The sequence below is a fragment of the Neoarius graeffei genome, chromosome 25 (assembly GCF_027579695.1).
Source record: "Neoarius graeffei isolate fNeoGra1 chromosome 25, fNeoGra1.pri, whole genome shotgun sequence".
NCBI classification, from domain to species: domain Eukaryota; kingdom Metazoa; phylum Chordata; class Actinopteri; order Siluriformes; family Ariidae; genus Neoarius; species Neoarius graeffei.
Window position 1 is genome coordinate 14,062,872 of NC_083593.1, and position 25,772 is coordinate 14,088,643.

The window sequence follows — 25,772 nt, forward strand, 5'->3', positions numbered from 1 at the left end:
CAAAAGGCTTTGCACGGGGGGGGCGGGACAACCGGCACCATCTCCCCCCACTTCGCTCCCTCGCCATGGTGAGCGCCCTCATACTAAATTTTTCTAGAAAAAACCCTGGGTAATGACAGAGTACCATACTCATTTACAGATAGTCATCAAAAATTAACACACAACACAGCAATCTGAACACATTTCGTGAGTAAATGATAGCAATCGAAGCAAAGCAGACTGCAAACTGTGCTCGACAAAAATATCAAGAAGAGCTGCTACCAGAATCTTCCAATAGAGTGCTCCGAGATGATGCTAAAAATAGTAACACTGCGGTCTGCGGCCTAAAATGATGTTATGATAAGCTTTAATAAAGGGCCCGGTCATTTGCCCCGCCCCCGGCCCGGCTCTGACTTGTTCCGCCACTGTCACTGATGTCACTGTTTGCGCTGCTTAACGACATCACGTGACGTCCACCCACTTTCGCTAACTCCACCCAATGTGTCCACCCACTTCCAGCCAGCACGGTTCAGCGCGGTTGTAGTCGAAATGCAACTCCAACAGCCCCGCTCAGCTCGACTCAGCACGACTCAGCACGGCACGGCTCAGCCGCGTTTGTAGTGGAAAAGCGGCATTAGTGAGAAGGAATGGAAAGCTGACCCCAGCTTGTTGCCGCATGTGACATACATCGAACTTGTGAACTATCTAGTGTTTCACCCAAGTCCATTTTGTGAACTAAAGCATGTGTACATCAACATTACTAGGCCTAGATCTTAAATGCCATTTGATGCAACAATGCACTGCAGTAGACATCAGCTACCTAATGTGACAAATATATCCATTAATCATTGCTGAAAGTACATAGAAAAGATAATAGTTTGTATCACATTAATTTTAGTAACTATGAAATTCAAGACAATTTAACCTACCGGTCACAAAGTGATACAGTCAAGTTGTCCTAAATTTGAGCGGTTAATGGCAGCCAGCCACTGTCGTCTCCTCCGTTCGCTTTTCTCCTGTGCTGCAATTCCCTGGTTAGTCACGACTTTAGGGAGTCTGTAGAAGCTTTTGCCACCCTTTTCCCCCCGGCTACTACAGCCAACAATGACGCACGTATTCGGCATTGTCACCCCTTTTTGCTTCGCTGAACAACAACAATGCACTGACACAGCGACCTTTGACTTCCAATATGGCCGCCGCTGGGTTCGCGCTGACCTCGAAGCACTCTATAGACCTTGTGCACCTACGTCATAGGTCAGAGGTCAAGTTTGTTTATCCGCCATATTGGGTCTCAAGCCGCAGCTCACTTCACACGCGGAAATTTTTGGAGAGTGATTAACATTTTCAGTCAGAATGGCTTGTTGTGTGGCAGCAGGGTGCTCTAACAGAAAAAGCACGAAGGGTTTATCGTTTTACCGGTTCCCCGCTGATCAAGAGCGGAGGAAGAAGTGGATTGCTGCCGTTAAATGTGTTGACTGGGAACCAAGCGAACACTCGAGATTGTGTGCCCAACATTTCGTGTCAGGCAAGTGGCTTCTGCCCCTGTAACGTTAACTGTTTCAGTATAACGCGTAAATAATATACATTTTTGTAATAAACATGATACGCTTGTGCATTTTCAATTTTTATGTTTCCTAATAGTGTTCCCTGTTTGCAGACATTACGGTTGACTACCAATCATTGGTATTGAATGTCTCATCTCTCATCTCATTATCTCTAGCCGCTTTATCCTTCTACAGGGTCGCAGGCAAGCTGGAGCCTATCCCAGCTGACTACGGGCGAAAGGCGGGGTACACCCTGGACAAGTCGCCAGGTCATCACAGGGCTGACACATAGACACAGACAACCATTCACACTCACATTCACACCTACGGTCAATTTAGAGTCACCAGTTAACCTAACCTGCATGTCTTTGGACTGTGGGGGAAACCGGAGCACCCGGAGGAAACCCACGCGGACACGGGGAGAACATGCAAACTCCACACAGAAAGGCCCTCGCCGGCCCCGGGGCTGGAACCCAGGACCTTCTTGCTGTGAGGCGACAGCGCTAACCACTACACCACCGTGCCGCCGGTATTGAATGTAACTCCTCAAAAGTATTATATTATATTGCCTGGCAAAATGTTCTACCTGTTAACGGATTCTAATAAAATAAAAAAAAAAATTCTTATTTCATGCCAAAGAGAGTCCGACATTGTTATCTTACTGTCCCAATATATATCCATGCAGAAACATAGAGCCATTTGAAATTATGGAATCAATTTTGTGCCAAAATGTTCATACAATACTTTTGAAATATCAAACAAAAACGACAAATCAAAATACAAAAAAACAAAAAAAAGTCAATTTTTTTTTAGACTGGCAAACAAATTATTCGTGTAATCGTGCAAAATATCAGTCTATTACTCTTCAGAAACCTTTTATTTTTGTTCCGCGTCTTTCTCAGTTTTGTTTGATGTAATTTATTTTGGTTGTGATTCCAGCTTTCTCGTTTGCGCTCCCGGACTTTTTGCTTGCAGTTTTGGCACAAACTTCACGTGTGGGTGGGCTGTCCAGGAATGCATTCCCATTGGGTAACTTGTGTTTGACTGACAGCTACGCTCAGCCATTCCCCGGAGGCTGTTGCGGCCATTTCCTACTCGGATTCTGGCAGACTGTTTGACGAGTGACCGATCCATTGACGGTAAACAAGGATCGAGTGGACTTCAGTGGCGACTATAATATTGAATTTACACTTTGTTGAATTAATTCAGTATCATAGTCGCCACTGAAGTCCACTCGATCCTTGTTTACCGTCAATGGATCGGTCACTCGTCAAACAGTCCGCCAAAATCCGAGTAGGAAATGGCTGAGTGTAGCTGTCAGTCAAACACAAGTTAGCCAATGGGAATGCATTCCTGGACAGCCCACCCACACATGAAGTTTGTGCCAAAACTGCAAGCAAAAAGTCCGGGAGCGCAAACGAGAAAGCTGGAATCGCAACCAAAATAAATTACGTCAAGCAAAACTGAGAAAGACGCGGAACAAAAATAAAAGGTTTCTGAAGAGTAATAGACTGATATTTTGCACGATTACACGAATAATTTGTTTGCCAGTCTAAAAAAATTGACTTTTTTTTTGTATTTTGATTTGTCGTTTTTATTTGATATTTCAAAAGTATTGTATGAACATTTTGGCACAAAATTGATTCCATATGAAATCAGCTTCTATCGGTCTTTGAAGTTAAATAATAGCTAGAAAAGAAACAAAACAAATCATGCAAAATTAACTTCATAAAGAAAATCAAAACACAACTTTATCAGTTGTTAATAACGTACAAGTTAACATAGAAGTCTTAACAAAAACCATTAATAGATCTAAAGTACCAATTTAAAATACCTGTTGCTGAACCTTCACATATGGGCACCGCTACTGGATCTGATCGAACAGTACGTTACAGGATCCACAGTCCGCACAGCGAGGGGAAACAGCTTTTCTGTATCATTGCTGCCATCAGTGGATATAGTAAATGGTGAACTTCTCATTAATTTGATCAATCCACCCCTCGTGTCTGCCACCATCTCCACAATCATGGCTGTCGCCTTTGAACGCGAGCACCGAAATGCTTTCGCTGTGTCAGAGTCCTTGAAAGCGGTTTTCACTGCAGACGTTATCCCGTCCATGGCACTAATCGGCAAGTTCAACTCCAAGCACAGGTCAACCATCACCGCTTCAGCACGTGTCACGTTCCGTGTCTTTTCATCCACAGACTTCATAAAAAACGGCTGGATACCCCCAGATTTACTTTCCGCCTGACTCGCCATTTCAGCATACTCCATATGTTTTTTTGTAGCTGACATGCCGCGTGCAGTCATCGCGACCACCATGAGTGATGTTAATGTCAGTTCTACACAGTTTGCAGTGCGCGTATCCATTGCCCTTTTGACTGGGTGTAATGCACGGCCGTTCTACCGTATATCGTGGGAGGAACACCTGAGACCTGTGCTTCACTTGTCCCGATACTGAGCGTTTCATTTCCACTATTGAGAAGCAGCACCATGCGTGTGTGATGTCAAGCGAAAATAGCGCAAACAAATGTGCGGTATCTGCGCATGTCACACGCAGCATGCGCGGTTGTCGTAAAAATAAATAGCCGTGAATCGCGCGTGGATTGAAAAGGTCGCTTGGACATTTAAAAACAACTCACTGGAATTTTTTAAGACTTTATAATAATTCCGTACAGAATAACACTGTTTGCCGTAACATCGTATTTATGTAACTTTTCCGTACAAAATACGGCCAATCCGTACTAGTAGGCATCGCTGTCAATGTATGGTACGCACCTGTGAAGAAATAACAAAACGCTTTTCACGCATATGAACTAGCACGTTCCGTATCCATCCTGAGGAGAAATATCTGTAAGCTTCTAGTGACTTGTAGGCTTTTAGTGACTGACCACTGTACACTGTAACCCCCTGGTGTGTTGATTAGATAGTGATATACATCGGGGTAACTTCAGGGCTCGAAATTAACTTTTTTTCTTTGTGTCCCCCAGTGGTCCCGAATTCTGTGTTGTATTGTCCCGAATGGAAGCAATAGTGTCCCCATTTTTTTCCTCTCTGAAATAACCAGTGGTTAATATTATCATATGAAGTTACTATTATATTTGTAACTATGCGATTTTGAACCCTTTATATCATTTTTACAATAAGTCACAAGACACAAGCGACACATGTCCTATACATCATTTACTTCAAAATTACAGTTATTGCATTTTCAGTTTATTAAACTTTGGCGATCTCACTGTATGAATAGATACCCGTTTATTTAAAGGGGCCAACTAGCTCATTCAGAAAATGTTTCAACTCCCTACATCTGCAGTACACTTTAGTTGAAAATAAGACCCCTTTTATGTTCATTTCATCTACTTATACCTTGAATATCTGTTGGCACTTATAAGGCCAACTTGTAATTTTCACCATTACCGTTATCCATTTTTATGAACTTTCCGTTATCCATTACCGTTATCCATTTTTATGAACTTTCCGTTATCCATTTTATGAACTTTCGCTGCCGAAACGTGGGTGCAAATGTTAGCAACATCAGCATAGTGCCAGGTCCGAGCCTAGCTGTGCTGCTGACTGACTAAACTTTCTGAACTAAAAAGACACCAAGAAAACTCACTTATTCTGTTGAACGGTATCTTCCGTCAATATCATCCACATCATTCCTGTTGTATTCTATAACGTGTCTAACAGTGTTCATTAAGTTCATTCAGTTGCTCGCGTTGCCTGCAGACCAGGCGATGACACTTTGGATCCTGAAGGTCCCGGAGACGTTATGTCTGGGCTTTCAGTTTCTTCCCCGCGGTCGGTCCGCTTCAACCACTTCAGCATTTTTGTTCTGGCAAGAGTCGGCGCAGCGTGTGCGGTAGCAATTCCATTCCAAGTCCATATAATGCGGACTCCGGCCGAAGATTCTAGAACAGAATGCGCTGCTCTGTAGCCTACGGATGCAGGTGCATCCAAAGTGTAGCTACTAATGTATTTTTCGCTGTTAACGTTTTAAAATTAAAATTGACAAATTAGGTGAATGTCTACGTATGTGTTACGGCTTTGTAAATAATATTAATGTAGAACTTTTTTTCTAGATCTATTTTTTTCCATTGTCCCGGGATTGTCCCAGATATGATGATTTTGTGTCCCGATGACATTTTTTATGGTCCCCAGGACGTCGGGACACCGTTAGTTTCGAGCACTGGGTAACTTGCGTCTGGCAGCTCATTACTTGAACAATCAAGCGCAGATTTGGTTTCACTCTTACTGATGATATATGGGTCGACCCCTAAGACAGCAATCTTATCTCTATAACGATTTAGGGATTCAGCACAAGTCGAGAGGCAGACTTGAGAAGACGACATCGCGACAGCGGGTATCACTTACAAACTTGCGAAAGCGTGATCCCCAATATGGCGGTGTAAACAGATAATCACGTGACCATGACGTCACATGCACAAGCTCTATAGGGGCCTTTCACATGATGTCATTGTAACTGCGGATTTGTTCATGCGGCCATACTGCCGGGCAAGCTTTGTGTTTGACGATGACCGGCACAAGTGTATGAGAGTGACTGTAAGCTCAATTCAGTAAACATCTACAGATAAACTTGTAGAAGTTACATCTAAAAGAGCAATGCCAGAGACCTGTCGTGCTTTTGGATGTAATAACAGTCGCGGAGATAAACCTGGTTTAACATTTCACTGCTTCCTGGCGAACCCAGAAAGACGAGAAAAAGGGCGAGCTGCAGTTAAACAGGAAGACTGGATGCCAACAAAGCATTCCTGTGTGTGTGTGTGTGTGTGTGTGTGTGTGTGTGTGTGTGTGTGTGGAGAACATTTTATATCAGGTTGGTATGAAAGCTCTGTGCACCTGCTATTTCTCTGAACACTTTTTCCAGCTCAAGACCATTCAGTTATAAAAATACCACAGATCTAGATCTAGCCTCTAGTTAACATTCAACAAGTCCGTAAGTACTTAGCAGCTCTACTGCACTACAAAAAAAACATGCCAAATGGCAAATGTATGAACGTTAAAATGTATGTCTGGATGTGTGCTTTGGACACAATATATTTTACTTGACCGCATGCTTGGCTAGACTAGCAGCATGTTTGTTATCTACTGACAATCAGTGCGTTTACATGCACATAGAGAAAATCGAATTTCTGCCGTAGCTCGTCTGAAATCGAAGCTCTAAATGGCATGTAAACACCTTAGTTAGGCTGAAATTGAATCGAACTTGATTTCTCGCAATCGAGCTACACGACCTAGATTATGCGATTTTTGCCGAGCTACTTAGTGCATGTAAACCCTATCGAGCCACGCAGTCCAGCTACTTACTTCAGCACTGCCCCTTCCGGAAGTGACAAGTGACGAGACCACAAGCGGGAAACACAACAGCCTCGGTTGAAAAAAAAAAAAAAAAAAAAAACGGCCTCGGTCGGCATGACACTTCACCTTAGCCGCCCACTTTATTAGGAACACTTCTGTTTGTACATACAAACTACAAACACTCTTCTTAGAGTTTATTTTATTTTTAAAAGGGACAGTGTACAAATTAAACATTATCCTTGTGGTAAGGACAGATGTCTGTACCAGGTTATAGCAGTACATGCTAATTTCCGCCTGTAGTCACTTTGGTTATACTCTTGAATAGCTCTTCTTCATGACGACAACCGGAAGTGTACCAACACGATGGGGCGTGTAGCGCCACCTGTGGCTCGGGTGCACAATGCACCTCATAACAATAGCTCGATTTAAACACTGTGCATGTAGGATTGGATTTCTCTGGCACCCCTGCTGGGACCCTTTGCTCGATTACTGACAGTAGCTCGATTTGGATGCGCATGTAAACGTAGTGACTGTAGACTTGGCTAAACACCGTAAAATATGCTAGATCTAGACCATGGCTTGTTTATTACTATTAGAAGTCCACGTTTGAGCTTACCTTTGTCATAATAAGGTATTTTTTTGATCTGGAATTTCCAATAACATTCCGGCATGCACAAAACCTGCCTCGAAATATGGGTATGCATCTGTCCTTTTATGTGCCTTTAGCATCTCTCCAGTATATTTAGAAGTCCGAAATACGAAATAGTTCAGGATGTTGTAGTGTCCCAAATCTGGTAGCTGGTTTGCCGTAAGGCAAGGCAAGGCAAGTTTATTTATATAGCGCATTTCATACCACAGTGGCAGTTCAATGTGCTTTACAGAGGTAAAAGCAAAATAGAAAATAAAATTACATCAAATAAAGGGGGAAGAAGAGAGAAAGTTCAGTAAAAACAGCAGAATAAAATGGAATAAAAGTTAAGTAAAGTTTAAAACATGTAAAGATGATGATATTTATCAATTAGCAGAAAGCATCTGAAAACAGCTTGGTCTTTAATCTAGATTTGAAGCTGCCAACAGCAGGAGCATTTTTAATGTCCTCTGGGAGTTGGTTCCATAGCTGTACTGCATAGTAGCCAAAAGCTGCTTCACCACACTTTGTTTTAACAACGGGTTTTACCAGTAAATTTTGCTGCTGTGATCTGGTAGAGCTGTATGGAATCAATTTTGTGCCAAAATGTTCATACAATACTTTTGAAATATAAAACAAAAACGACAAATCAAAATACAAAAAAAGAACAAAAAGTCAATTTTTTAGACTGGCAAACAAATTATTCGTGTAATCGTGCAAAATATCAGTCTATTACTCTTCAGAAACCTTTTATTTTTGTTCCGCGTCTTTCTCAGTTTTGCTTGACGTAATTTATTTTGGTTGCGATTCCAGCTTTCTCGTTTGCGCTACCGGACTTTTTGCTTGCAGTTTTGGCACAAACTTGACGTGTGGGTGGGCTGTCCAGGAATGCATTCCCATTGGCTAACTTGTGTTTGACTGACAGCTACGCTCAGCCATTCCCTACTCGGATTTTGGCGGACTGTTTGACGAGTGACCGATCCATTGACGGTAAACAAGGATCGAGTGGACTTCAGTGGCGACTATGATATTGAATTAATTCAACAAAGTGTTAATTCAATATCATAGTCGCCACTGAAGTCCACTCGATCCTTGTTTACCGTCAATGGATCGGTCACTCGTCAAACAGTCCACCAAAATCCGAGTAGGGAATGGCTGAGCGTAGCTGTCAGTCAAACACAAGTTAGCCAATGGGAATGCATTCCTGGACAGCCCACCCACACGGGAAGTTTGTGCCAAAACTGCAAGCGCAAAGTCAGGGAGCGCAAACGAGAAAGCCGGAATCGCAACCAAAATGAATTACGTCAAACAAAACTGAGAAAGACGCGGAACAAAAATAAAAGGTTTCTGAAGAGTAATAGACTGATATTTTGCACGATTACACGAATAATTTGTTTGCCAGTCTAAAAAAATTGACTTTTTGTTCTTTTTTTGTATTTTGATTTGTCGTTTTCGTTTGATATTTCAAAAGTATTGTATGAACATTTTGGCACAAAATTGCTTCCATAGATCTGATTGGGTTAGGCCGCTGCAACATATCAGAGAGGTAATTGGGCCCTGTACCATTTAGAGATTTGTACACCAGCAGCGATGCTTTAAAGTCAATTCTGTAGCTTACTGGAAGCCAGTGAAGGGACCTTAGAATTGGAGTAATGTGCTCTGTTCTTTTTGTTCGTGTGAGAACCCTAGCCGCTGCATTTTGAACCAGCTGAAGTCGTTTGATGGTCTTTTTTGGCAGGCCTGTGAAAAGGCCATTGCAGTAATCAACCCGACTAGAGATGAAGGCATGTATAAGTTTTTCCAGATCATTTTTTGACATACTGTAAGTCCTCTTAGTTTGGAAATGTTTTTTAGGTGATAAAATGACGATTTAGTGATTGCTTTCATGTGACTGTCAAAGTTTAGCTCGCTGTCAATGAAAACACCAAGATTTTTAACCATATCTTTTGTTTTAATCCCCTTTGTGTCAAGAATAGTGGTAATCCTGAGTCTTTCATCTTTTTTCCCCAAATAGAATTACTTCTGTTTTATCTGTGTTCAGCTGGAGAAAATTTTGTGACATCCAGTTGTTGATTTGGTCGATACACTGGTAGAGACATTCAAGGGGGGCATAATCATTAGGTGATAGAGCAAAATAAATTTGGGTGTCATCTGCACAGCAGTGATACAAAATTGAGTTGTTCTTGATAATTTGTCCAAGTGGGAGCATATAAAGGTTGAATAGTAATGGTCCAAGGATCGACCCCTGGGGGACACCACAGGTCAAGGACATTGACGTTGAGGTACAATTTCCCATGGTAACAAAGAAGCTTCTATCTTTTAAGTATGATTTTAACCAATTGATAACTTTACCAGTCAACCCAACCCAGTGTTCAAGTCGATACAGCAGTATGTTGTGATCAACAGTATCAAAAGCTGCACTGAGGTCCAGTAACACCAGGACCGATGTTTTGCCTGCATCAGTATTAAGACGTACACTTTTCAAGTGGAATAAATACATTTGTGGGTAAATTATATGGATCAGTGATGCCTGCATGTTTCAGCTTTTGGATGTAACACGATCTGTTGGCATAATCTAAATTTTTAATCGTTTCGGAGAGATTGTACTGACTACAGGCGTCTTGATTTTCATTATTAACTGTCGTGGCCATGTTTTTTTGTTTGTCCGGCAATATGGCGGATGCTGTGTGACAAACAAAAATCTGTGACATCAGTTAAAAGCCCCTATAAGTAACCTGATAAAACAATCTTGGTGATTAAACAGCATCTTTACTAGAATGTGCCATGATGGTCGACCTAAGCACAAAGAGCAGTATCAAAGAGCATGGTCAATAAAAGTGAGTGCAAGGTGCCATTAACTGTGTGCATCAGTGTTATGCGAGCACCGAGTACTGACACATGTGCAGCGCTCGAAACTAACGGTGTCCCGACGTCCCGGGGACCATAAAAAATGTCATCGGGACACAAAATTATCATATCTGGGACAATCCCGGGACAATGGAAAAAATAGATCTAGAAAAAAAGTTCTACATTAATATTATTTACAAAGCCGTAACACATACGTAGACATTCACCTAATTTGTCAATTTTAATTTTAAAACGTTAACAGCGAAAAATACATAGTAGCTACACTTTGGATGCACCTGCATCCGTAGGCTACAGAGCAGCGCATTCTGTTCTAGAATCTTCGGCCGGTGTCCGCATTATATGGACTTGGAATGGAATTGCTACCGCACACGCTGCGCCAACTCTTGCCAGAACAAAAATGCTTAAGTGGTTGAAGCGGACCGACCGCGGGGAAGAAACTGAAAGCCCAGACATAACGTCTCCGGGACCTTCAGGATCCAAAGTGTCATCGCCTGGTCTGCAGGCAACGCTAGCAACTGAATGAACTTAATGAACACTGTTAGACACGTTATAAAATACAACAGGAATGATGTGGATGATATTGATGGAAGATACCGTTCAACAGAATAAGTGAGTTTTCTTGGTGTCTTTCTAGTTCAGAAAGTTTAGTCAGTCAGCAGCACAACTAGGCTCGGACCTGGCACTATGTTGATGTTGCTAACATTTGCACCCACGTTTCAGCAGCGAAAGTTCATAAAATGGATAACGGAAAGTTCATAAAAATGGATAACGGTAATGGATAACGGAAAGTTCATAAAAATGGGTAACGGAAAGTTCATAGAAATGGATAACGGTAATGGATAACGGAAAGTTCATAAAAATGGATAACGGTCTCATCTCATCTCATTATCTCTAGCCGCTTTATCCTGTTCTACAGGGTCGCAGGCAAGCTGGAGCCTATCCCAGCTGACTACGGGCGAAAGGCGGGGTACACCCTGGACAAGTCGCCAGGTCATCACAGGGCTATGGATAACGGTAATGGTGAAAATTATAAGTTGGCCTTATAAGTGCCAACAGATATTCAAGGTATAAGTAGATGAAATGAACATAAAAGGGGTCTTATTTTCAGCTAAAGTGTACTGCAGATGTAGGGAGTTGAAACATTTTCTGAATGAGCTAGTTGGCCCCTTTAAATAAACGGGTATCTATTCATACAGTGAGATCGCCAAAGTTTAATAAACTGAAAATGCAATAACTGTAATTTTGAAGTAGATGATGTATAGGACATGTGTTGCTTGTGTCTTGTGACTTATTGTAAAAATGATATAAAGGGTTCAAAATCGCATAGTTACAAATATAATAGTAACTTCATATGATAATATTAACCACTGGTTATTTCAGAGAGGAAAAAAATGGGGACACTATTGCTTCCATTCGGGACAATACAACACAGAATTCGGGACCACTGGGGGACACAAAGAAAAAAAGTTCATTTCGAGTCCTGCACATGTGGCTCACATGTCAAGGTGCAATTCACGTTAACGCCACAATATCTTAAACGTTAAACTCAGCACGAGGTGTTCATTACCAACAAACGATCAACACACCACAACAACCAACGCTGCAGCAAAGGCTGGCTAGGCAAGAGAAAAAAAAATATCTACAGATAACAATAGGGGAGTGAAAATAACAGCTCTTGCCCAGTACACTGTTCTTAATGATCAGCCACTATTGGTAATTGACAACGAGGGATTCGGCACAATCAAAACAACGAAACTTGCTTTAATTACAGCTGGCCTGAAAGAAATGGTATCCATTCATGTTCTCATATATGAGTGATTCCACGCTTATGGGTACTGAAATGGGGACATGAACTTATTCACCTAAAACCATTTCTTTTTTTACCATCAGGTCACAAAACATGTAATCTTTAATGAATGATATGTTAAAAGATAACTTTAATTTTCTGAGATGTAATAAAAACATATTTATATGCCAAAGTCAGAACGTAACAGAAGTGTTGTGGACATATATATTCTCAATTTTAACAATGTAGAATTACTTTTTGAAACATAGGAAGGTGATGTTTTAGCAAATATAATTAATAAACATGTGTAGTAGAATAAACATACACATTCTTTCAATAAGATTAACATGGTATAGAGCTAGATTGTAATTAATTTGTAACAGACGCGAGATGGACAATCGTAACAGAAGTAATGTAACAGACATCATTTTGGAACTCATAGGCTTGACTTTGGCATATAAATATGTTTTTATTACATCTCAGAAAATTAAAGTTATCTTTTAACATATCATTCATTAAAGATTACATGTTTTGTGACCTGATGGTAAAAAAAGAAATGGTTTTAGGTGAATAAGTTCATGTCCCCATTTCAGTACCCATAAGCGTGGAATCACTCGTATATAAATAAATAACTGGCCTTGGGTCAAGTATTCTATATCAACATTTCTAGTACAAATGATCAACATTTCTGTTTGAACTACTGATGTGTACAGTATGTTCAGGTTCAGTGCTGTCATTTTAACGAAGTATTTCCTTCACACACTGCTTTAAGCAAAATAGTTTGGTCTTTTTCCCTATGCACAAAGCAATGAAACATCTGAGACTGCTTCTATAGTTGTAAGAGTTACAGAGTGGATTCTTTTCATTCAAGAAAACAGGTTATATTATAATATGCACACAGAAGGATTTAAAATGCAGCTGTTCTCACCCTCTCCATCTTCCTCTCCTGTGGTGATGAGCAGTGGTGGTAGACCATCGTCATCCTTGGGCAGGAGACTTGGAGCCCGCTGCACACAGCTACCCAGGCCACAGAGTAACACATAGTCCCAGGGCCCACTGACTGCCTTCTTTGGTGCCTCTGAACCAGTCTCAGAGGTGTGTGCTGACCCTTCATTTCCTTCTGGGAATTTGTTAATTGGCTGAGGAAGATGACACAAGCAGTTCAGGCAGATCAAGACAATTTAACCTTTTTCCCGTCTGCTATACTGCTATCTATAGTTTTCTACACACCAAGGTTACTCTGTGCCTGAAAAAGACAAACAGGTTTATTTTGGTAATATTCATCAGAAAGAGTAGAAAATTGTGACAACTTTTGCCTTCAATAAAATTAACCGTCACTTCGAGAAGTGCATTACTGCACAGCCTGTTTGACCCATACCGTTGGAGGGTCTGGTGTAACTGGGCTGGAGTCCTGAGAGGATCGCCGTGGCTTTATGGAAAGCCTAGTGGTATCTGCCACCTCGCCATTAGGCAGTATTCCATCAGCAAACCAGACGTGCTTCTGTTCTCTTGGGAATCCTAGCGAATAAATAATAATGTACATAGAGATTTTAGTTAACCACACATTTCTCAAAAATGAATGCATCGACCAGATCTTAGCCAAGTTTATAGCGAAACGTTTTCTCCTCATACTGAGCTGGGGAGAGCTAGGTGAGTCACGGTTCTTAAGCACCATTTGCAACACGGTCAAAACTCATTGAAACAAGGTCAAAGTGTGTGCATACCATCATTACCAGGATGCTTGAGAACCGAGACTGGGACCATGACGGTGGGGGGTGGGGAGTTGAGGGTGCCTGCTGCTTGAGCCTGCTGCATGGGAGGAATCGTCGAGCAGTACTCAGATGGGATGTTAGGATTCGGACTAGGCCCGGTAGGGCTCATCATTCTCTCAAGGGCCTGAGCTGCAAAAATACAAAACCAGCTATCAAAAACACACACTATGGGCATGCACCAATCCTACTTTTTTCATTTCTGTGCCATACCAGTAGGATGCCTTAAGACAATCTGTATCTTCATGGTCATGTGCATGTTCATGTCCTCACCGTTATGTGCATGACTTGCGTTATATCAATATACATTCGTTAGAACCCTTAGGGCCTCTGCATGCTCTTGCGACAAGGCTTTCGCAGATAGCTTTTCACAGACAGTTGTAATTTAGTGTTGAGCGGGGAGTAATAGGCGTGCGCGATGTTATTCACCGCCACAACGCAAGGGGGCGCGAAGTCGCGAAATCGCTAGGAGTAGTTGGTGGGTGTGGTTAGTGGAGTGTTTATCCTCCGGTTACTTACAATGACTAGAACTGGAGTCGTATAGATGTACGTACTTCCTCACTTCCTCGATCAACCGCTCTTCGTGCTGCTCCATCTTCGCTCGTGTTTTTAAAAATGCCGGTCGTGAAAACAAACCAAACCGGGAAAGTAGGGAAGCGGAAGTGTGTGTAGAGTGGACCAATCAGAGCCCTCTTGTCTGCGACGCTGTCTGCGAGGCTTCTGCGGTGGTCACAATTTTTGGGAGGTGCGCGTAGAGCATCTGCGAAGGGGGGGGGGCTACACAGACGCTACCTGCGACGCCATCTGCGAGGACTGCGTTGTCAGCATAAATTGGCCTTCACTCTTTCACTATCTTAAATAACATTTATTTTGTCATCTGGTCCGTGCAGAAGAATAATATTAGGTATGGTTTAAATATACTGACCCTGACAGATTTCTATAAACTATTCTATAAACAGGTCAATAAACATAGTCTATAAACGATAAAGAAGGTTTAATATAGATAGTTTACAACGACACTAATAGTTTAAACAAAACAATTCACTAAAACACACACACACGGTAACAGACAGTACATTAACCTAGAAAACCACAGAACTTGATTAGACATTAAGGTAAGTAAAAGTTGCTTTTGAGTGGTAATCATAGCTGCTGACTCCAACCAAAGTGCTGAGTAAGCCTCGCCTTGCGGTATATTGATTAAGCATCATAGAACCCCATCGACTCGATTACATTGGCACCGGTTCTGATGAGAGTGAACACGTAAACCAGCAGTATAAACAGAAAACACAACACAACAAAGACACTCAAATGACTCATGATGATGATGATGATGACGATGATGGCAACCCATGTCAGACAAACTGTATGTCCTTCAACCATGTTGTAAATCTGACTGTCCTGAGCACAAACAGTTCGTGGAAGATGCTTTGCTAGTGTGAAGGAGACTTCAAGGAACTTGTTTCATAAAGCCTAGACAGTATTTATCGATCTGCATGGATTTTAGTTGATTAGCAATTTACCTTACCTTAACTATGAACCTGAATTTCCTTTCATCTTAGTCATGGTGCGTGTGTTCAGTTCAATGTCCCTGGAGCATTTCAGCCTGAACTCAGCAAGGGTTTAAAACGAGCGAGAGAGAGAGAGAGAGAGAGAGAGAGAGAGAGAGAGAGGGAGAGGGAGAAGGGGGGCAGGCTTTCTTTCATCTCGGAGTCTCCTTCCAGATAGTGAGCGGCCCACATTCATGCAATCATGCCGTGCTCCTGTCTATCCTGGGTCTAACCTCCTTAATAACAACAACAACCATAGTCCCACTTTCCTCTCTCCATCAAATGCCTGCTACGATGGACAAATCTGTATTAAATGGCTGTCCTGGACTGAGAAACGACCAAAAGGAACAGAGGGAGGTGACGTATGCCTTGCTGTCCTGACGCTGAAGAGGAGGGTGTGTGTGTGTGTGTGTGTGTGTCTCTCTCTAAATCTCTGCCCAAAGCTGAAGCAGAGTCTCAAAGCACTGTGCATCCCAGGTGGATCTGTGCCACACACAGTCAAGGACAACCAGTGCCCAAAGGCACCACACAGCAAATAAGTCTCTCTGCTTCTTGCTCTTTTTAATGTGCAAATGGACCTGCGCTGACAAACCTTTTTTTTTTTCTCGACTCCACCAGAGCTCGTCGAAACAAACGTACATTCTTATTCACCATTACATTTTCACTCGACATAATAAAATGCATTCTGTCAAATCAAGAGGGACAGGTTATGGTTAATATAATCTACTCAGTGTATCAATGAGCTAAGACAGCATATTCCTTACGGAGGCTGTACATGGCCTGTGTAATATTCTTGTATGTAAATTCAGGATTTGTTCTAGCAACGACAAATATCACTTGAATAGCGCTTGGTGATTAATCAATGTTACGTGCTGCATTATTGGATCATTCTGCCATTTATTTATACAACCCCGATTCCAAAAAAGTTGGGACAAAGTACAAATTGTAAATAAAAATGGAATGCAATAATTTACAAATCTCAAAAACTGATATTGTATTCACAATAGAACATAGGCAACATATCAAATGTCGAAAGTGAGACATTTTGAAATTTCATGCCAAATATTGGCTCATTTGAAATTTCATGACAGCAACACATCTCAAAAAAGTTGGGACAGGGGCAATAAGAGGCTGGAAAAGTTAAAGGTACAAAAAAGGAACAGCTGGAGGACCAAATTGCAACTCATTAGGTCAATTGGCAATAGGTCATTAACATGACTGGGTATAAAAAGAGCATCTTGGAGTGGCAGCGGCTCTCAGAAGTAAAGATGGGAAGAGGATCACCAATCCCCCTAATTCTGCGCCGACAAATAGTGGAGCAATATCAGAAAGGAGTTCGACAGTGTCAAATTGCAAAGAGTTTGAACATCATATCATCTACAGTGCATAATATCATCAAAAGATTCAGAGAATCTGGAAGAATCTCTGTGCGTAAGGGTCAAGGCCGGAAAACCATACTGGGTGCCCGTGATCTTCGGGCCCTTAGACGGCACTGCATCACATACAGGCATGCTTCTGTATTGGAAATCACAAAATGGGCTCAGGAATATTTCCAGAGAACATTATCTGTGAACACAATTCACCGTGCCATCCGCCGTTGCCAGCTAAAACTCTATGGTTCAAAGAAGAAGCCATATCTAAGCATGATCCAGAAGCGCAGACGTCTTCTCTGGGCCAAGGCTCATTTAAAATGGACTGTGGCAAAGTGGAAAACTGTTCTGTGGTCAGACGAATCAAAATTTGAAGTTCTTTATGGAAATCAGGGACGCCGTGTCATTCGGACTGAAGAGGAGAAGGACGACCCAAGTTGTTATCAGCGCTCAGTTCAGAAGCCTGCATCTCTGATGGTATGGGGTTGCATTACTGCGTGTGGCATGGGCAGCTTACACATCTGGAAAGACACCATCAATGCTGAAAGGTATATCCAGGTTCTAGAGCAACATATGCTCCCATCCAGATGACGTCTCTTTCAGGGAAGACCTTGCATTCTCCAACATGACAATGCCAAACCACATACTGCATCAATTACAGCATCATGGCTGCGTAGAAGAAGGGTCCGGGTACTGAACTGGCCAGCCTGCAGTCCAGATCTTTCACCCAGAGAAAACATTTGGTGCATCATAAAACGGAAGATACGACAAAAAAGACCTAAGACAGTTGAGCAACTAGAATCCTACATTAGACAAGAATGGGTTAACATTCCTCTCCCTAAACTTGAGCAACTTGTCTCCTCAGTCCCCAGACGTTTACAGACTGTTGTAAAGAGAAAAGGGGATGTCTCACAGTGGTAAACATGGCCTTGTCCCAACTTTTTTGAGGTGTGTTGTTGTCATGAAATTTAAAATCACCTAATTTTTCTCTTTAAATGATACATTTTCTCAGTTTAAACATTTGATATGTCATCTATGTTCTATTCTGAATAAAATATGGAATTTTGAAACTTCCACATCATTGCATTCCGATTTTATTTACAATTTGTACTTTGTCCCAACTTTTTTGGAATCGGGGTTGTATAAAAAAAGAACCTACATGTTCGCACACATTGCAAAAGCTTTTTGAACAGCAAGAGTTTGATTGAGATCTATAAGAACTCCCAAGCAGAGTGGAGCAATAACTTGGATATGCTATCTCCTCTTACATTTCTTGGCTTTCCAGACATTTTTTCATATCTGTTGTGTACCTTAAGTATGACAGCATATTACGGCCATTGTAGGGTAATTAACAAATAAAAATAAAATAAATTTACAAAATGGTGCTGAGGTGGGGGTAATATTCGGGAGGTGGGGGTAGTGGACCTCAGAACTTCCAAGATTAAAGTAATACATTTATGAGAAAAAAAAATGCATGCTTCCCAGCTTCCTGCCTGCAGTGCATTCTGGGAAATGTATGAGAAACTCTCTGAGCACTTCATTCTTTTATACTGCATGATCGAAGAGGAAAGACTGCACTTCCTATAACTCTCAACTCAGCTGTTTTCATGTAACAGAGGTTTGGACAGATGAGAAGAATCCACGCACTGAAAGTAACTGGGAAACTCCTTGTACACAATAATTATACATTTATAAACAGCTAAGACAAAAGAAGACACGTAGGTATAACCAAGGCTGCGTGGTTGAGATGTTCATCTCTCGTTGCATCCAGGAAGTGCAAAAATCAATCACATGCTTCCCGGCTGCAATGCATTCATGTTTTCCGGCTCGGTTTTTGATATTTAGCTCAATTTTCTTCACACAAGAATAGTTAAAGTGGAACCTCAAATGCCACCTTATTCGCCAAGCATTTCACTCCCTTTCAGTAAGAGATTAATCATGGTCAGGGTTGCAGTGGATCCGAAGCCTATCCCAGTAACATCAGGGTTCTTAGACAGTAGGAGGAAACCAGAGAACCCAGAGTAAGGCTACACGGGGACAGAGAGAACACACACAGAAACTCTGCATGTACAGTAACCCAGGACCCTGGAGATTAGATGGCAATGCTACTTGCACCTTACAGTGGTGCCTGAAAGTTTGTGAACCCTTTAGAATTTTCTATATTTCTGCATAAATATGACCTAAAACATCATCAGATTTTCACACAAGTCCTAAAAGTAGATAAAGAGAACCCAGTTAAGAGCAATTCCAGCGTTATGGACGTGACACTTGAACTCAAAATGGCAACAAATGACCCAGTGAATGTTTTATTGTCTCCCAGTATTTAAACAGGTGTTGCATATTTTAAGGCTGTACCATACTGGAGAAGTGATAGAACAAGAACAATTCCCATAGTACATCTAGGGCATGCCAGAAAATGCCAATAAAAGATGCGTTATGGATGTGACAGAAAAAGTATCACTTTTCTTGGGTGACTGTACATTTTTATCAAACTCTGTGAAATTGTAAACCTAATGTCGAAATGGAGATATCCATTTGATAGAGGGGTCCAAGGTGAATATTAAAAAATCTTTGTTTAAAATATTTTGTATTTCATGCAGAGTTTCGGAAGGAAAAGTCAGCGTTATGGATGTGACGAAATTCCGTTATGGATGTGACGCGTCTGAAATAGACATGGCATATGTTTAGAAAATCAGCAATTTAACCACCATAACCCTTTGAAAAACTCTCTAAATATCAGCTAAAACTATCAAAGTTCTTAAATAATATTTAGGATGGCTATTGTTTTGCTGTTTTGTGGATTTTAGCATACATTTCTGTGGCTTGTGGCAATAATATAGAATTGTACATGATCAAAGTTGATTTTAGCTTGGGGTTTACATTATAAGAAAGAAAGACTGACAGTGACATATTAGGTTGGTTACAAATTGGTTCAACTTATTCACATCTGTAAAATACAGGCCTAGGTGAGATCTCTGGGAGTGGTTTTGATGTATTACATGTTGCTTAATTTTTGCATGGTGAGGTTGACATTTACATGGAATTGCCCTAAAACAAATGAGACAAAAATATTATGCTTGGTCATTTATTTATTGAGGAAAATGATCCAATATTACATATCTGTGAGTGGCAAAAGTATGCAAACCTTTGCTTTCAGTATCTGGTGTGACCCCCTTGTGCAGCAATAACTGCAACTAAACATTTCTGGTAACTGTTGATCAGTCCTGCACACCGGCTTGGAGGAATTTTAGCCCATTCTTCCATACAGAACAGCTTCAACTCTGGGATGTTGGTGGGTTTCCGAACATGAACTGCTCGCTTCAGGTCCTTCTACAACATTTCGATTGGATTAAGGTCAGGACTTTGACTTGGCCATTCCAAAACATTAACTTTATTCTTCTTTAACCATTCTTTGGTAGAACGACTTGTGTGCTTAGGGTCGTTGTCTTGCTGCATGACCCACCTTCTCTTGAGATTCAGTTCATGGACAGATGTCCTGACATTTTCCTTTAGAATTCACTGGTATAATTCAGAATTCATTGTTCCATCAATGATGGCAAGCCGTCCTGGCCCAGATGCAGCAAAACAGGCCCAAACCATGATACTACCACCACCATGTTTCACAGATGGGATAAGGTTCTTATGCTGGAATGCAGTGTTTTCTTTTCTTCAAGCATAACGCTTCTCATTTAAACCAAAAAGTTCTATTTTGGTCTCATCCGTCCACAAAACATTTTTCCAATAGCCTTCTGGCTTGTCCACATGATCTTTAGCAAACTGCAGACAAACAGCAGTGTTCTTTTTGGAGAGCAGTGGCTTTCTCCTTGAAACCCTGCCATGCACACCATTGTTATTCAATGTTCTCCTGATAGTGGACTCATGAACATTAGCCAATGTGAGAGAGGCCTTCGGTTGCTTAGAAGTTACCCTGAGGTCCTTTGTGACCTCGCTGACTATTACACACCTTGCTCTTAGAGTGATCTGTGTTGGTCGACCACTCCTGGGGAGGGTAACAATGGTCTAGAATTTCCTCCATTTGTACACAATCTGTCTGACTGTGGATTGGTGGAGTCCAAACTCTTTAGAGATGGTTTTGTAACCTTTTCCAGCCTGATGAGCATCAACAATGCTTTTTCTGAGGTCCTCAGAAATCTCCTTTGTTTGTGCCATGATACACTTCCACAAACATGTGTTGTGAAGATCAGACTTTGATAGATCCCTGTTCTTTAAATAAAACAGGGTGCCCACTCACACCTGATGGTCATCCCATTGATTGAAAACACCTGACTCTAATTTCACCTTCAAATTAACTGCTAATCCTAGAGGTTCACATACTTTTGCCACTCACAGATATGTAATATTGGATCATTTTCCTCAATAAATAAATGGCCAAGAATAATATTTTTTGTCTCGTTTGTTTAACTGGGTTCTCTTTCTCTACTTTTAGGATTTGTGTGAAAATCTGATGAGGTTTTAGGTCATATTTATGCAGAAATATAGAAAATTCTAAAGGGTTCGCAAACTTTCAAGCACCACTGTATATTTACTAATGCAGTGTAAGAATGCTCAGTGCTCTCCTACATTGATGCATATAAATTGTGTCAAAATGTGTTTGGGTAAAAAGAGGTTTAAACAATTTTAATGGCAGAAAAGGAAATTCTATTTTCAGATCCCTGGTTAAGTATTTTCTTGTATTTGTCCTACATATTCTTTATTAGGGCTGGGAATCGATCCAGATTTCCTGGATTGATTTGATTTTGATTCATAAGGTCACGATCCAATTCGATCCGATATCGATCTACTTAGATATTGCTGGATTGTCACTTTAAAGTAAAAACTGTCCCTATTGACAGGAACAGCCCCATGTGTGTTTGTGCATGTAATTTAACACCAAATGCCTTTTCCAGTGCAGTTTGATTCGCCGCAGGCTTAGCTAAAACTGTGTCGGTGTGGTGCCTGGATAAGTGGTTGCGGAGATTGGTTGTATTGCCACTATATTTTACCTCTATGTGGCACAGTTTGCACACTGCTTTTCTTCTGTCGACTTCGTCTCTGTCCTCGTAACGTTTGAATCCAAAGTAATGCCATACATCAGCTTTCAGGCCAGGCGGTGATTTTAGCTGTGCAGCTTCAGCCATCTCGCGTTCTTAAGTTTCGGTTTCGTTTGCTGGCACCCGCTTTTTATAGCGGTCCTTGCGCGGTCGAGAAAATAGTGCCTATAGCCACCTGGAAGAGATCGAGCCACACATTTTTGAATTGATCTCGTATTTTTTGAACGTGAATCGATATCAGATCGTGGATCGATCTTTTGAACCCAGCCCTAATTTTTGGCTCCCTAATTTTCAAACGGTTCAGGGGTATAAAGAATCTTTATACCCCTGAACCGTTTGAAAATTAGGGGGCCAATGTCAACATGGTCAGCCAATTAACCACATACTGGCTCTAGTACCATCTGACATTTATTAAAAACACTGGGGGTCTACTCTAGAACACAAACGACTAGTGGATAGTCTCTGTAAAATAGGCTCTGAGGACAGAGTAAAAATCACCTGGAGACACTCTATTAACTTTAAAGGCGACTCCAATATTAGCCAGGCACACAGCTGCACAACTGTCCTGACCGTAAACCTTATTCTTTTGTCTAATAAAAATGGGAAACGCTCCAAACAATTATTTACAAGTGACACCTACCATCCAGTGCTGATAAATCACTAGTACACAATTCTTCATTTCAGAAATGTAAACAACATGTTTGTTTTCCTTTATGCAAGGATATCTTGTGCAAAAGTGGGGATGATTGATGGACTGAGTAGGGCTTTGAGAGTAAACCTTCACTAACCAGCAGTGAACATATCTCGAACAACCCAAAGTTTTCTCACTATGCAGCTTAAAACAACCTAATCAGTCGATTCGAGAGAATCCATTTTTATCCCTCACTCAAAATTAAAGCTAGACGGCCTTTCGATTTCATAAAATCGGTGAAATTTAGTTCCCTCTGAAATGTGGTCATTGTGATACTTGTTTAGTTCTGCAATATCTCAAAAAACAAAAAACAGGCCATTCTGTGGTGGGGAAGTTTTTTAATTTGAGGGGATTCCCCAGCAAATAATGTGCATAAAATCGCTCGCTTCATGCAGTCAAACAGAAAGAGGAAGTCCGTGTGCACATGCGCAGGTTTACCTGCTTCTTCTTCTTTTGGGTTTTACGGCAGCTGGCATCCAGTGTTGCATTACTGCCATCTACAGGTTTGCCTTGACCGTGCACTGACAGTTCCATCATTCTGTCGCTAACCGAACAGCTGATCACACCGAGGTGCTCGCTGACCGCCCATATTTATTAGTTTGGCCCTGCGTTTCCTTTCCTTCGTATATAACATAACGTCTTTTCTTCTCGCTTTCCGTTACTGTAGTCTGCCTTTCACGTTTCATTCGCGTCCTCCATTTTCCTTTCTTGTTTGAAATTCGTATCCCACAATGCCTTGCGTGAACGGGGAAAGCCCACCACGTGATGCATGATGTACACTACGTTCAGACTGCAACCTGAAACGACCCATATCCGATTTGTTGTGAAATCCGATTTTTTTGTTAGGCCGTTCACATTACCAATTATATGAGACTTGTATGCGATCTCCAATATGAACGGAAAACGACCCAAAAGTGTCCCGCATGCGCAAATTGACACGTAATAAGCACATCTACGTAATACGTAAACAAAAAAAGAAAGCGCACTCTTCAAGTTTAATGATTTCTTTTTTTGTTTGTTTGTTTAATTATCTGGTTAGTGTTAAAGTGTGAGGTCTCGTGTGTGTTTTTGTTTCTGAACTGAAATGAAAACGTGTAGCCTGGTAACGAGGGTTGACTCCTAAATGTCTCTCTAATTTCTATATAAGTGCACTACATGTTACTAGGAAGTAATGGATTTTTAAACTCTATATAGTGCACTCGAGCTTCAGTAGGCGGTCATTTGGGATACGGCCGCTGTATTACCAAACTCTTAATTCAGGCTTAATAATTTGCACATATTTATTTCGTCATATTAATAAACTTTTTCTACATTTTTATAAATATTTATTTAGATTGTTTACAGGGATGTGATTTGGGGCTGGTGAAATTATCTGAAAATTTTAGCCGGGGGTCTGGGGGCCGCAGGCCCCCAGCTGGTCCAGGGCAGCGCCCTGGTGGGGGGACAAAGTAGTCAATGAACCAAAGTAGTCAAATTTTGAAATGCAAGGTAGAACTGATAATGTTTTATCATATGAGACGATAAAAAGGTTTTAGAAATCTCAATGTAAACAAAACACGTCCGGACAAAAAAAAAAACGTTTTCTGTGAAATTGACTCATATACAGAACTGTACAGTGTTCACTCACTTGAGGATTTTCATATGCAAGAATAAAAATCACTTTTTCACTAAACAACATTCACAAAAAATGTGTTTGCTGAATCCATTCAATCCAATCAGAAGTCTGTGAAGAAGGCAATATCTCTAATATTTCTACTCATATTTCTGAAAGGCGGGGTACACCCTGGACAAGTCGCCAGGTCATCACAGGGCTGACACTAGACACAGACAACCATTCACACTCACATTCACACCTACGGTCAATTTAGAGTCACCAGTTAACCTAACCTGCATGTCTTTGGACTGTGGGGGAAACCGGAGCACCCGGAGGAAACCCACGCGGACACGGGGAGAACATGCAAACTCCACACAGAAAGGCCCCCGTCAGCCACTGGGCTCGAACCCGGACCTTCTTGCTGTGAGGCGACAGTGCTGACTGCTACACCACCGGGCCACCCTTAATTTTTTTTTATTGCTGTAAATTTTGTTAATTATGCCTTAGATATCACGGTAATGTGTAAATAATGTAATGTATCTACATTGGTTGTAAATTTAATTAAGTTCATTTCATTCATTCATTCATTCATTCATAATTATCAGACTTTTTTAAAAAATAATTTAAAAAATAAATAAATAAATTTAACAACCTGGCTGATAACACACACACTGAAGGCTCAATCCCAAATCACTTCCTCCTTCTTATACAAGTGCCCTACACAGGGGGCCCCTGTAGTCTCTCTAGTGCACTCTATATGCCTTATGGAGCGGTTTGGTCTTCAGCGCAACAGATTTCCTCTTCATCAGCGCGGTGGAGCAACAGGACAGGGGGCGTTTCCAGCTGCACAGCGCTCACTTTCACTTAGCCTGTTAGCCAGAGCAGGCAGCTGCAACACATATTTTGACTTTCTATGTAGCCAGAAGAAGCTATACATGCTCCAAAATAGGATTAAATTATAAATAAATGGCCTTGACAGACTTGTGTTTAAGCGGTGCGTTAAAGCTCTTGCTAGCTACATGGCTAAGTAGCAACAAGCCTGAGTGTAAAGTAACAGAACTTCACTGCTACTAGCAAGCCGTGCTAACTCAGGAGCTAACTCTGGTGTCGGGTCTGTTCCATGAGCAAATGTTCCAGTCATTTTACACCCAAAGTGGAAATATTTCCGCGGACTAAATGACGAACAGCATCTCCTCCTCTCTTTCCTCTCCTCTCCGCCCAGTGCGCCGGTACGTCAACTCATTCCGGGTGACCGTCAGCCAACCTCTCGCCTCCCTAAACACACACACAAAGCCCACTAGCTCGACCCAGACAACCGTGTCCTGTCAAACACACTCGGCTCTGCCACGTCGGACAAAACGCACACATAAAAAGCTGAGTTTGTTCGTGACCAAACGACACACACTCACAGATAACACGCTGATGCGTAGAGGGGCCTCCAGCAAGCACGCCATCTCTCTCTGCCCCTGAGCGAGAGAGACCTGAACAAATGTCTCACGGTATTATGTCCAACGTCTGTAGCAACCTCTTTCTCCAACCATTCCCAGCGGAACTTGTTTTTCACTATTCTTTCGATTTCTTTAACTCGATTTGCATCTTTACACTCGATCACGGAGGCTG

At 41.5% G+C, this 25,772-nt stretch overlaps 1 protein-coding gene across 2 annotated transcripts in view; it reads right to left on the reverse strand.

Moving 5' to 3' along the window:
* The window catches only part of zfyve16 (zinc finger, FYVE domain containing 16), a 91,750-nt gene that overhangs the window by 28,530 nt on the left and 37,448 nt on the right, over positions 1 to 25,772 (reverse strand). Inside the window, exons 5-7 of one of the 2 annotated variants that reach the window (XM_060908690.1) lie at positions 13,861 to 14,028; positions 13,506 to 13,645; positions 13,056 to 13,266 (exon numbers count right to left, since the gene is read on the reverse strand). In XM_060908690.1, the coding sequence (XP_060764673.1) occupies positions 13,056 to 13,266; positions 13,506 to 13,645; positions 13,861 to 14,028 (519 nt within the window). Of the gene's footprint in view, positions 1 to 13,055; positions 13,267 to 13,505; positions 13,646 to 13,851; positions 14,029 to 25,772 lie in introns of both variants that reach the window. The other variant, XM_060908689.1, reaches the window with a different exon arrangement.